This window comes from Dipodomys ordii, unplaced genomic scaffold (genome assembly GCF_000151885.1).
Source record: "Dipodomys ordii isolate 6190 unplaced genomic scaffold, Dord_2.0 Scaffold6, whole genome shotgun sequence".
Lineage (NCBI taxonomy): Eukaryota > Metazoa > Chordata > Mammalia > Rodentia > Heteromyidae > Dipodomys > Dipodomys ordii.
Genome location: NW_012267222.1, coordinates 1,443,109 through 1,456,510, shown reverse-complemented (window position 1 = coordinate 1,456,510; position 13,402 = coordinate 1,443,109). Strand labels below are relative to the sequence as shown.

The window sequence follows — 13,402 nt, the reverse complement described above, 5'->3', positions numbered from 1 at the left end:
AGGTAGCGCTTGGCGTCCTGAAGTGTGGCCGGTATGCAGAGGTCACGGGAAGGACACTGAGCATCCGGGGGGTGGGGAAGGGGGGGTTCGGGGTGGTGTGAGTCTGGAGGCCCAGAGGCCCTGTCTTCAGAAGAACAGCAGCTGGAGCCAGCGTGGGGACAGCAGAGACGTGGACCGAGCGGAGGGGGGACCACCAGGTGCTTGGAGGACCCGAGCCACAGGCTCCTGACTTCTCATACAATTGGGGGTGCTTGGGCGGGGGGGTCAGGGCGGGAGCGGAGGGTTGTGAAATCCTCTGTAGGCCACACGAGTGGACAGAAGCCTGACAGCCCAGCCTTGAGCCAGCCTGAAGCCAGGCCCACTCAGACTCCACCTCCAACCCCCACAGAGTCCGCGTGGCACTCAAAAGAGTGGTCTGTGCCCCTCGGCCTGTCTTGGGAGCGCTGCGGTCACCTTGGCTGGTACAAATAGGGTCAGAGAGAGAAAACTCTCCAGTTTATACAGTATAAAGGATGCACCCAAGCACGGGGCCAGGTGCCAGGCAGGCGTGGGTTCGCAAAGAAGCTGAAATCTCAAAGCAATGCAAAATTACTTTTAAAAAACAATTTTTGCAAGTCTCTCTCTCTCTCTCTTTTGATTTTTTAAAAAATACTATTTTTAAAACCCACATGCTTAAATAGACTCTGTAAGTCATTAAGGGTTAACCAAAAGGGTTACTCTCCTAATTTTCATTATAAAAATTGTCGGCGCGATCTCTCTCCTTGGCGCATACCTGTGTCTTTGCATTTCCCTCCTTGATGCCACGCAGGTGCCCTCGAGCGGTGGGCAGGGTCCACCAGGCTGGAGAGCCCGTGGTGGCCTCGGGCAGCTCCTACGGTGGCAGGCGGACAGCCGTGTGCTGGACCGGTGCAGAACAGTGTCCTCAAGACCAGGTCTGACAGTTGGCCAAGACCGATGACCGCTCCTGGGACTTTCAGGTGTGAGTTTTTCATCGGAAAAGTGAGACTTGAACTACAGAGGGGCTGGGTGCTGAGTGACCGAACACAGGTGTCAGAGGCTGCTCCCTGGCATCGCCTCCATTCCCCCAAAAGCTGCTGCCCTGGCTTCCGACTCTGGCCCCGGGGCCTCCAGGCCTCTCAGAGGTGATTGATGGAGCTGAAGGCCCCGGACTCCGACGTGGCTCCTGGGATGTTCAACCAAGTGTCCAGCGAGCTCTGGGCGGGGACGTGGGGAGGCGCGTCTTCAGAGAGGGACAGCATCATTGCATATGCCTGGCGGGAGAGGACAGCACATGCACAAGTGAGCCCTGTCCCTGTGGGCAGGGCCGTGCCTCACCCGCTGCCCCAGCCCACTCAGCCTCACCCCATCCAGATGGCCTGGGAAAACACAGGTGCCAGAGAGACCCTGCTGCCTCCTGGCCTGGGAGAGGGAGATGAGCTTGGCGGGCGCAGGGTCAGGAGAGGGTCACACCTCCTCACCAAAGTGAGTTCAAGACCCCCCTGCCCTGTCCTGCCTGGGACCTCCTTTGGTCTCTACCATCCTCCAGTGGTCTCTCCATTCTCCCTGTTTTCTCTCCCCAGTGATCAGCAAAACACCCACTGGCAGGTGTCTGGTCTGGGCGGGACCTTGGGACTTAGTAGAGGTTATTGCTAAGACCCATACTAAGTAGATTCCTGCCCTGCCTTATGGGCATTGGACCCATGGGTGCCTGTGCTTGAGACTGCGGCGACACCACAGAGCCAACCCCAAGGTCAGATGTGCCACATTCGGGAGCTGGCGGAGTTACAATGGGATCGGAGGTGTCTGCTGGCCTCGGCCTGTCACAGGGCATGCTCCTGCTGGGGCCACCGGGGCTGGGGGCCGTGAGGAGGATCATGAAGGTTGGGTACTGGGGAAGCCCAGTTCCAGTCCCCCCCGCCCTTATCCTAGCAAACACTGTGGACAGAATTAGTAAGAGACAAAGACAGACATGCAGACGGCTTTTGCTGAGACTCGAGGGGTGGGGCTGTGCCCTCTGGGAGGCTGCGGGGAGGGGCGGGGGCAGAGGGAGACCCAGGCCTCTTAGAGGAGCAGAGGCAGGGTTCTGTGGTCCCCGCCTGGAAGGCAAGAACACAGTCCTGGCTGACCGGCACCTGTGGGGAGCAATGAGCCCTGGATGAGGAGCCTCTTCCAGGAAGAGTCCCGGCTGCCATTTGCCTGGCTCAGATCAGAACAGGGAAGACCCAGAGGCTGGGTGGGCTGGACTCTGCTCATGGATGCTCCCCGCTGGGGGTGGGGAGAGTGGAGGGAGACCCACAGTCACACCTGTCTGCCTGTGGCAGGGCAGCACCACTGGGACATCTCTCTAGCCGGAGCAGGGGCGTGGAAGGAGGGGCACCCTGAGCTTCTCCCAGGCCTGAGCCAGCCGCAGCAGGAGGCCAGTGCTTGGGCTGTCCCTGGATGAGCACCATGGTGGCCGCCTGCCTGCCCTCGGAGCCACGTGGAGATACACAGGGCGCAGGGCTCTGTGGGTACCTACCTGGTTCTTAGCCTGCCTGTACAGGGTCTGTTTTAAAGTCTCAGAATCTAAGGTGGAATTAAGCACATCTTTAACTTCAAATGCTTCCTCAGCTGCTCTGCGGAGGTCCAGCCCCTTCCCAAAGGTCACCGTCGGCTCCAAAGCTAACAGACTGCCTCCTCGCTCCTCAACACACCTGCACCAAGGACCGGGAGAAGGGCCTGGGGTCAGCTGACTGGCCACTGGCCACCTCTCTAGTGCCGCGCAGCCAGCCCTTGGCCGGCACGCACGCCGCAGGTCTCTACCAGCCGCATGCGCAGACAAGGAGACAGACACAGGGACACGCAGACAGACGTCTAGACGTGAAGCCACACGGAGGCGGAGGCAGATGCAGGGGGCGCGGCAGGGGACCGAGGGCAGGGGCGAGGAGGGCATGCACCAGGTGATTCAGTCTTAGGGACCCAGGGTTGGGAGCAGGTCTGGATGCTGAGACTTCAGGCAGTTTGGGAGGGGCTGTCTCCCCTCCCAGGATGCAGAGGCTGGGGAGGTCATACGTGAGGTCACGTGTCTCGGGATGACCTCTCCTGGGAACATCTCAGGCCGGCAGGGGAAGTGCCTCTGTCCTGTACCACCTCTGCCACCCTGGGTCCCCCGCCCTGCACCCACAGCCCTGCCAGAGGCTGAACCCCACTGCCCTGGGTGGAGAGGGCAGGGCATGGCTGCGTCCTGCTCAGCGGGGAAAAATGTGTCTTCCCTCCTTCCCTCTGCTTCCAACCTCTAGATGCCCAAGGACGCTGACTCTGCCACCTGGCTCCGGCCTCCGGGCAGCAGTGGCTGCGGGGCCAGGGTGAGGCCAGGCTGGAGGAGGCAGGTCACCCTGGTCACATCCCAGTTCCCATGCCCACCTTCGGGTGTGCTGGAAGCCCAGGGCCAGGGAGGCGGGCGGCTCTTCATCCTCCTCATCCTCATAGACTCCCTGGGGCTCGGGGGTGGGGGACACCATGTCGTCCTGCGACTTCCCGGCCAGACTGTCATCATCCTCTTCCTCCAGCTCCTCCTCTTCCTCCTCTTCCACATCCTCGGGCTTCTCGCTGGCCGAGCCTGGACACTGCGGGTTGTCATCTAGATCCTGGGCCTCGGGCCTGAAATGACAGGGGAGGAGGGACGTGGTCAGGACAGGCTACAGTAGAGAGGCCGCAGGTCCAGGCCTGCCCAAGGCCTATCATGAGGACCCCAGGAGAGTCATGGACACAGGGCTCCAGACAGTAAGGGCGGGGCTTGAGCTGCCTATCATCAAGCCTGCAACACCAGGAAGGGGCGGGCTTCCTGAGCCCAGGCCGGCCTACCTCAGGGGCCAGGATTCAGCAGCCTGGATTCAGCTTTTCTGCCTGGTTTGGGTTCCACTTTGTCAGCAAGGAGCAGCTGGGTGAGGGGTGGGGCTCTCGTTTCCCTCAGTCATTGGAGGAGAGGGTTGGGGAGGGGGCTTGGAACTGGGCCCTGCACCCCTGCAGCCCCCCAGCGGGCATCTGCTCAAGCACAGAACATGGAGAAGGGCTCCAGGCTCACGGCGCCGCCCCCTGCGCCTCGGCCTTCCTCCGGGCTCACCCTGGTGGCACGGAGGCACTGTGGTCTCGGGGTGTGTGTGTGTGTGGGGGGACACAAAGCCTGGCTCATGGCAGTGAAGAGGCTCTGCTGGTGGGCGCACAGGGCTGAGCTGGGCAGAAGCCACTGTGGCTTGTGGATACCTGGGCACCACTTTCTTGTCTTTCCACGTGGGAGCAGGCGGCTGACTTGGCAGGCCTCGGGTTGGGGCGTGCCCTGGTCCTCGGTCACCTGTGAAGCCTCTGGTGTGCATGTCCATCTCCCTGGGCTGGGAGGGGGGCTTGGAGCTGGCTGCGATGGGGCTCTCCCTCCCTGAGCGGGGGTGGCGGGCTTGAGGTCGTAGGAACTCAGCCCTCACAGTCTGCTCCGAAGGCAGGTTGGGACCGGGCGGGTAGACAGCCCGGCCCGGGGCTTGATCACGCCCACCAGCTGCCAGGTGTGGACAAGTCATGACTGCTGGGCAGTCCTGAGCAGATATAGATAGAGCCCAGTTGGGAGCAGGCCACACTCTGGGCTTTGCTGTCTGGTCCCTCTGCACAGACGTGGTGCCCGGGGTATGTGGCAGGAATCGTCCCTGCGGGCTGGAGTCCACTTTGCATAGGACAGCCATGCTGGAGGGAACACGCCAGCGTCCAGCTTCTCACAGGACAACTGCCCTGGCGGGAACCTGCCAGCCTCCTGCACCCCTTGCAGTGGTAGGAACTGGTGCTCAGGTCAGAGAAGGCGGCCTGAGGTCAGAGGCTGGCAGGCCTGGCTCTGGGTGGCAGAGAGGAAGCATCTCCAGCTCCCGGTGTCCCCCAAAGCCCTCCGGGCTCCTTGCTATGTGCACACGTGCCACCCCAGCCTCCGCTTCACCTGTGTGCACACGTGTGCACAGGCTTCTGTCCATCTCCATCTCTCCCATTTTTTTGGACAGCCCCTGATCATGCTAGAACCTTGTCACAACCTGGTGGCCCCTTTGGAGACCCTGTTCTCTAACGGTCGCAATCTGAGGCCCGGGGGAGGGCTTACCAGGGGGCTTTAGGGTACACCTCATCTGGGGGCTTGTGGGTGTGGGGCCAGGAGTCCTGGCAAACCTCACTGCCAAGGAAAGGACCCAGGACTGAAGATCAGACGATGTTGGCACTGCCACCCATGGGCTGCCAGGGCCATCCATGTTCTCGCTTACGACAGTGCCTGGGGCCCTCTGGGCCCATTCCCAGTTTGGGCCAGGGTCGGGAAGGTGGCTTAGTGGTAGAGTGCTCGCCTAGCATGCATAAAGCCCTGGATTGTAGTCCTCAGTACCACATACACAGAAAAAGCCAGAAGTGGTGCTGTGGCTCAGGTGGTAGAGTGCTAGCCTTGAGCACAAAGAGGCTCAGGGACAGCGCCCAGGCCCTGAGTAGAGTAGCGAGGGGCCGCAGGAGCGAGCACTGAGTCAGGGCCACGGATTGAGGACTAGGAGGCAGAGACAGTGAAATGCTTTGTCATGATTGCTTGCATAGGTCTTCCTAGATGAACACTGAACACATGACGTTCATGCACACACACATGTACACACAAGCACCCCCATCTGCACACTAAGAGCCACATGGTACACATATAGTATCCATGGATGTGCTTATGCACGCATGTAGGCACACGTTACACACACACCAGCACCTGAGTCCACACACATGCTATACAATGCACACGTGAAAACACACGAAGTTACACACGTGTGCACACGTGTGCATGGATGCATGTGGCTATGTACACATGCATGTGTGCAAAGGCGGTCTCTGACACAGTTAATTCTATTCAGGATTTTCTCGACTTGATGGCGATGTGAAAGCAACACACCTTTGGGAGGAGCTGCACTTGGCTTTTGGATTTTCCTTTCCCAGGTGCAGGCAGAAGCAGGGAGTCAAAGCTCCTTGCCACCCTTACCCCGTACCCCCAATTCCAAAGAGGAGACAGCCACCCTCTACAGAGCTCTGTGTTACCAGATTCCTGGAGAATTACAGGAGATAGTCATCACCGTGCTATAAAGCAGGCTTTGTGGAGATGCTGTGTCTAGCTTGGGCGAGGCACGCTCTGAGCATGTCCAGGGCCAGGCGCTCTGAGCATGTCCAGGGCTAGGTGCTCTGAGCATGTCCAGGGCTAGGTGCTCTGAGCATGTCCAGGGCAGCCTCTGTGGTGGAGGAGGAAGCTGTGTTAGGTGTGAGGAATGCATGTTTGGGCAGCATTTTCCCCTGCTGATGAGTTTGTTGGGACCTGCTCCATGTTGGGGTTCAGGGCCAGGCTGGGCTGGTGCAGGAGCCCACAACTGTCTGTGTCTGTGTGCATGTCTGGAGGTGTGGGCCTGTCCAGCCTAGGCCTCAGTCTATGTGTCACCAAAGTAGGACACCCAAGGCTCCGTGCGTCCTCTGGCTGCACAGGGCTGGCAAGAACCACCCTCTCTAGCTGGAGAAACGGGGGCGGGCAGGGGGAGCAGGGGGCCTGGTCTGCCATGGGGCCTGGTGTCCGTCAGGGTGCCTGTGCGGCCCCACGGGGTGGCCCAGTCCGGCGCTGCCCGCCCAGCCCGCACCGTGATCTGCTCTCACCTTTTGTCCGTACGCGTCGAGGCCTGGTTCATCTCACTGTTGGCGATAAAGTTCCTGATCTCAGAGAAATAGGAGTCTTCCTTCTCGTCTAAAAGTGCGTGGTTGTCGGACTCGGAGGTGGGGGACGAGGCGCTGGTGCCCAGGTGGTTCGTGAGGACGCCCGCGTGCTGGCTCACTGTGGACAGGGTGGGGGTCAGGAGAACTCAGGGGAGCCCCGACCCCAGGCCCGGCCTGCACTTGGCCTGCTCTCCCAGAGCCTCTTCTTAGGGAGAACCAAGAGTGGTTTGAGGGGCGAATCTGCCCACAGTCCTGCGGCCGCCTAACCCCCTCTCCTCCTCCCAGCCCTGCGGGCTCCCTCCGCCCCCTCCCCCCGCCCCTCCCCCCCACCCACCGGGCGTGCCCTCGTGTTCATGCTTCTTCAGGTGTCTGTCCAGGTTGGTCTGCTGGCCGAAGCAGCGGTTGCACAGGTGGCACTTGAAGGGCTTCTCCTTGTTGTGAATGTTGCGCACGTGCCGCTGCAGGTTGGAGGAGATGCTGAAGGAGCGGTCGCAGTACTTGCACCTGGAACACAGGCGTGCCTCACCTCAGAGAAGCCCAGGGTGGGAGGAAGGCCCAGCCTCCATCCCCAGCGGCCTCGGAACCATGACCCGAGGGCCCAGGAGCGTGCTGGGGAAGCCGCCCCCGGAGATAATCAACCTGAAGAGGCAGGGGCTGGCCACCTGCACCCCGGATCTGGCGGAGAGACCCCCCACCCCCTGGATTCTGGCTTTTGTCTGGGCCTGGGCCTGGCTGGTAGGTGCACAGCCCAAGGTGCCATGCTCCTGGCGGCCTCAAGAGGGTGCCATTGCACCATAGAGAGATGCTGAGATGACAGGTTCTTCACTGGGATAGGCCGGTCCCAGGAAGCCCTGGCCCGTCCCCAGCCCACCGCATAAGTTACAGGAAGGCCCTTCTCACTTGGGACCCCAGCGTGACAATCCTGTAAAATTCTCCACGGCCCTGCGGGTGAGGTGGAGGCTCCTGAGCCTCACTGCCTCTTTCAGGCACGGTCAGCTCCAGGGAGCCAGGGTTCCAGTCCTGTCCCCTTGGTGTAGACAGGACCTCACCGGCCAGGACAGGATGCCAGTCCTGCGCATCTTCACTGCTGGAACTGCGGAGGGCCCAGCCGCGTGAATGGTCTGCCCCATCCATGCTTGGGCCCTTGCGCCACTTCCGGCTTTTTGCTAGTTCATTGGTGATAAGACTTTCCTGCCTGGGCTGGCTTTGAACTGTGATCCTCAGATCTCAGCCTCCTGAGCAGCTAGGATTTCAGGCGTGAGCCACTGGTGCCCAGCTGGACTGCCTGTGTGTTTGTGTTTGGAACACAATCTCTGCTACACCCATAGCTCAACACTTAGGAGACCCAATGTTCAGGTCACGTCTTTTGAGAACTAGGGTCTATGCCGAGAGCCCCAGTGAGGCAAGGAAGTGTGTGTGTGTGTGTGTGTGTGTGTGTGTGTGTGTGGTGTGTGTGCGTGCGTGTGTGTGTGTGGTGTGTGTGGGGTGTGTGTGTGTGTGTGTGTGTGTATGTAATGGCTCATGCCCACCCCGAGTGGGCGCTGCTGTTCTAAATACAGCAGCCTCACATCCCACAGGGCAAGACCTCCCCCCGACCCTGAATCGGAGCTGGAGATGCCAGCAAGGAGACTGGTCACGAGTGTTTGTCACATGGGGGGACGGCCCGAGGACACTCGGGGCACAGAGTAGAGGGCGGTGAGGAGTGGCTTCCACAGCCCTGTGCATCCCAGAAACTGACAGTGGAGGCCAGAGGCCGGGTGCAGTCACTGCCCCCCCCCCCCGCCAGGACCGTGGGGTTCCCAGCCTAAGCCTTGAGCTCTCAGCGCCCGCAAGTCCCCTGTCTGCAAGCTGCCGGCTATAGCCTAGGACGTTCATATTGGTGATTCTGAGAATGTGAGGCGCCTCTAAGAGAGCAGGGGGGGGGTCCCTTTGGCTCAAGCCCCTCCCTCCTCTAGGCCCACAGCGGCTGCCTCGCAGCTCCTGCAGCACTTTCCAGGCTCCTTCCGGAAGTCCTGCAGCCTCCAGACAAAGGCCCCTAGGGAGGGGGCTTCCCCTCGAGTCCCAGGCAGTTCTAGGCTCAAGAGTGTCCCCGGAGCATCAGGCTCTGTTACAGCCTTTCCACCCGCAGCCCCGGGATCTTCCTGTTCCCAGGTACCATCGGGAGGCCCTCCCTGGAGGCAGGTGTGTGTGTGTGTGTGTGTGTGTGTGTGTGTGTGTGTGTGTGTGTGCGCGCGCATGTGCATGCTGGTTCTCTCAACCTGAGCCATCGCAGTTAGGCACATGCGGGTGGTGGTTTGTGCTGCTCAGCGCTGGCCTGCGATGCTTGGCTCCCAGGGTTTCTACACACCAGCCCCGAAGGAGGAAGGCCACACCCCCGGGGCCCTCGGCCCTCAGTGTCCTCGCAGATACAGACGCCCCAGCAGTGCCAGGCCCCCCGCTTCCTGCTCTTTGGGGGTGATCACTCAGGAAGGAAAAGTTGATTTGCACCCACAGAGAAAGCCAGGTCTGGATGTTCACTGACCAGCTCGGGGCTGACCCTGGGCACGGGAGAGCCTCGGGACTGTCTGCGGCAGGCTTGGGAGACAGGAAGGAGGAGCCCGGGACAGTGTGGGTGCTGGTGTGGGCCGTGTGCCTGGGCGCAGCCCTGGGCGGGAGGGGCTGTGGGTCCTGCCTGGCTGCAGAGTCCTGACTGTGACCTCTCCTGGTTCTAATCCAAATAACGGCCCAGGCAGACGTCCACTTGAAATTTAGGGGAGCAGCGAGCTTAGGGCTGTGAGGGGCCAGCGTTGGCCCAGCAGCTGGGCTCCGCGCCGTAGAGAGGTGGACAGGCAGCTGGGGAAATTTATAGCCACACAGCATAGAGTAACACGCCACAGAGCTCACAGGAGTGGGAAGGAAAGGCCGGGCACACTGGGAGCCGGGATGCACGGGGCCGGGGAGGAGGAACCGGGCACCTGCGGGGCCCAGAGGGACACGGCCACCATCAGGGAAGAACTGAAAGTGAAGGGGGAAACAGAGCAAGGAGGCCAGGCGCCTGCGGCTCACGCCTGTAATGCTAAGCTACTCAGGAGGTAGAGAGCTGGAAGGTCACAGTTTCAAAGCCAGCCCAGGCAGAGAAGCCTGCAGGATTCCATCTGCACAATGATTAAAAAGCAAGGTTAGAGGCATGGTTCAAGTCGTCCTGCTCCACTCCCAGTAAAGCAAAAGGCCCAGAGTTCAAATCTGGGTACTAGGGGCGGAGGGGGAAGGGAGGGAGAGAGAGGGGGAGAGAGAGAGAGGAAGAGAGAGAGAGGGGGAGGGAAAGGGAGAGGAAGGAGAAGGAGAGAGAGGGAGGGAGGGAGGGAGGGGGGCATCCATGGCTCATGCCTATGTTCCTAGCTATTTAAGAGGCTGAGATCTGAGGATCATGGTGTGAAGCCACCCCAGAAGAGGAAAGTAAGGAAAGTTTGTGAGACTCTTATTCCCAATTAACCAGCAAAAGAAGAAGAAGAAGAAGAAGAAGAAGAAGAAGAAGAAGAAGAAGAAGAAGAAGAAGAAGAAGAAGAAGAAGAAGAAGAAGAAGCTGGAAGTAGAGAGAGAAAGAGAGAGGGTGGGGAGAGAGAGACTTTTAAAACTTAGCATTGAAAATAAAGACAGAAGACACGTAGGGATGCTTGTAACCCTTCTAAGGGGATAAGGGAAATCGTCTTTCCTGGCAGATTGCAGGACTGGGAGGAGATGGAGGATGCGCTGAGGTGGGCCCCTCAGACGTGGGGTGCCCAGGAGGTGCCCGGCCAGCCATAAGGGCTCCCATCCAGGCAGGACGCAGGTGCCCCTTGGCCGCAGTCAGAGTGATCCCGGCATGGCCGGGAGGAAGAACGTTGGGACACAGCCCCTGCGCGCCCAGCGCCATCTTGACATCTCTCTGAGCCAAAGCCCAGCAAGCCTACTTGCTGGAGTTTCAGGAAATAAGACGATGACACCATCGACACCTTTACTCAGACTCTGGGTCGGGAGAAAGCTGGGAGCTATAAGACTGCTTCCTGGCTGGAACAGACGGGAAGGTGGCCTTTCCTCTGGGAATGACGCCCTCCCCCCATGCTGGCACTGTTAGGGTACTGAAACACATTCTGAATGATTTAGATAAGAAGGCAAGGATTTAAAGGGAAGAACCTTCCAGTGCCCTCAGGTTTGAGGAGCTGATGGTTCAAGGATCATTTTTTTCTGGGGGCCTGGGCTCTACAGGGTGCACACCTACACAGAGGTGCACGTGTGTGCACACAGAGTGGGCGTCCGTGTGGACTGGCACCAGGCAGTGCCCACACTGGGCAGGCTGGGGCCATGTGCGTCTCGGTGGGCCTGTCCTGAGCGGGGGCTACCGGGATGGACTTGGTATTTTCTTTTTCCAACTTGAAATCCTTCTGATGATCAAAGCAAGCCCAGAAACCACCAGCAGTACCAGCGAGAAACAGCACGCTCCCACCCCTCCGCCTTGAGCCAGATAAAGTCGGGATTTGCAACACAAACTTGCAAAGCAATTATTGTTACCAAAGTCGAAACTCACAGATTGGAGAGAGCAAAAGAAATCAATGATAATTAAATTCTTCTATAAACACGGCTGGCCCCTCTGGGGGCTCTTCGCATGCCACACTGTCCGGAAGTCGGCTCTCATTACAGAAAAAAACACACGGCTTGTTTTCTGGGAGGGGACCAGACCAAATAAATCTTCGTGTTGCTAGCCTTTGTTAAGTTGTAAGTCACTATTTTTGGAAGACGGGCAAGGGGGTGGGGGCTGTGTGTGGGACGGGAAGGCTGGGAGCCGGAGGATCTGTCTTTGTCATGGCCCTTCGCGGTGGTGTATGTGCTGTTTACCTGAATGGGGTTTGGGGACCACCTCCCTCCCCGGGGACGGTCACAGATGGAATTTCCAGGGCCTGTATCCTCATGCGGTCATTCCCTAGCGATGCCAGCTCTGCACGGACACAGTACAGAAATCTAATTTCAACGTGAAATCAAGCCAAACCCTGTCTCCAAAGCCTCGGAAGATCAGGCACACCCCAGAACGTGTTACTAAACTGGTCCTGGCAGAGACACGGTCACTCCCCTGCTGCATTGGGGCGACCATCGCCTGAACGATTTGAAAAGCTCACTCCCTGGGTGGGTGCCTGGAGCCTCGGGAAGTCAGGCCCTCACAGGGGGCCCTCTCCTGTCCCGTAGAGAACCTGGACACTAATCGGACGGGGACCCGGGCTGGGCTGCAGGGGAAGGGGGCAGTGACGCATGGGAATCTCTGAGCTCAGGAGCCTCATCTTTGGGGTGGAGATGTCCAGACTCACTGGAAGGCTACTGGGAACCCCAAGTTCAATGGCACACACATGCTGAGATGCTATGCAGCTCCTCTGAGAAAGGATTGTGGTGTTAACAGATGCTTGGCTCCCCCTGGCACCCTGAGCAAACTCCCCATGACTCGCTAAGGCAGGGATGGACACCCAGAGCTGCTATCATTCCTGGGCCTATCCACGGTCCCTGTGAGGAGAGCCACGCCAGGCGGGGGGCTGGAGAGGCGGAGGCTCTCCAGAGCTCTCCGGCTCCCTTTGGGGCCTGCCTTCAGGTAGAACCTGCCTCTGATGACACCTGGTGGCAGGGGGAAAGTTGCTCCCCTCCTCTTCTGTGAGCATTTTAGGAGCCTTCTAGAAGCTTCCAAGACAGTGCTTCTACAACATTCCAGAAGGTAGGCAGTGGTGGGATCAGGAGGGAGAGGTCCAGAGTCCCTCCAGGAGAGCATTGGCTCCTTTCACTGACCCTCTGGGGGCCACAGTCCGTGGGGTGTCAGAATCAGAGTATGGCGGAGGCCCTGAGCCAAGCTGAATCCCAGCCCGGCTGAAGCCTGGCAACCCCGTCCCTGGCCAGGTTGGCCGTACCTGTATGGCTGCTCCCCGGTGTGCGTCCGCAGGTGCCTTGTGAGATTTGCTGATCGGGGGAAGATCTTGCCACAGTACCTGGCAAGGAGGGAGTTTTCAGGGTTTAGGTGACCCACAGTCCTCTCCCAGCATGCTCCCCGGCCAGCATCCCACATAGAGACCTTGTCCTGGGGAAGGACTCACCCCCGCCTGTGGGCTGTCAGTGTCTCTTGGCCCTGATCCCAGCCCCAGACTTCGAGAGAGGCTGGGGGGTGGGGGAAGGGGGGGGAACCTTGTAGATGGTCCAGGCCTGCGCTAGGGGCGTCAGAGCCGCAGTCCCGGGGCACAGCTGGGACTGGCTCAGACAGGACAGGAAGTGTCCCTTAGCACCATGGCTAATGGCAGAAGTCTCCTGAAGAAATACGGTAAGCACTGACCCGAAGCCCAGCTGGATTCCGGGCTGGACTGAGGTTGCGTCTAGGGCTCATTTGAACCCAGCTAGGTGGGGGGTGCAGGGGGCACAGCCCAGGGACCTCAGGCAGGTGCTTTCCGAAGCCTGACCCCGCAGCGCTATGGGACCCCCGGCCGACACCCCGGGGCGCGCAGGTCCTCCCCCCCGACACCCCGGGCATGCAGGTCCTCCCCCCCCGACACCCCGGGGCGCGCGGGTCCTCCCCCCCGACACCCCGGGGCGAGCAGGTCCTCCCCCCCGACACCCCAGGGCGCGCAGGTCCTCCCCCCCGACACCCCGGGGCGCACAGGTCCTCCCCGGCCGACACCCCGGGGCGCGCAGGTCCTCCCCT

General features: G+C 60.1%; 1 protein-coding gene across 1 annotated transcript in view; it reads right to left on the bottom strand.

The window, feature by feature from the left end:
* Positions 1-821: 821 nt before the first annotated feature.
* Prdm16 (PR domain containing 16) overlaps positions 822-13,402 on the bottom strand; it is a 221,611-nt gene continuing 209,030 nt past the window's right edge. Inside the window, exons 14-19 of the mRNA XM_013033142.1 lie at positions 12,621-12,698; positions 7,055-7,224; positions 6,664-6,838; positions 3,403-3,639; positions 2,519-2,693; positions 822-1,271 (exon numbers count right to left, since the gene is read on the bottom strand). Coding sequence (XP_012888596.1) covers positions 1,137-1,271; positions 2,519-2,693; positions 3,403-3,639; positions 6,664-6,838; positions 7,055-7,224; positions 12,621-12,698 — 970 coding nt within the window. The 3' untranslated portion in view covers positions 822-1,136. The remainder of the gene's footprint in view (positions 1,272-2,518; positions 2,694-3,402; positions 3,640-6,663; positions 6,839-7,054; positions 7,225-12,620; positions 12,699-13,402) is intronic.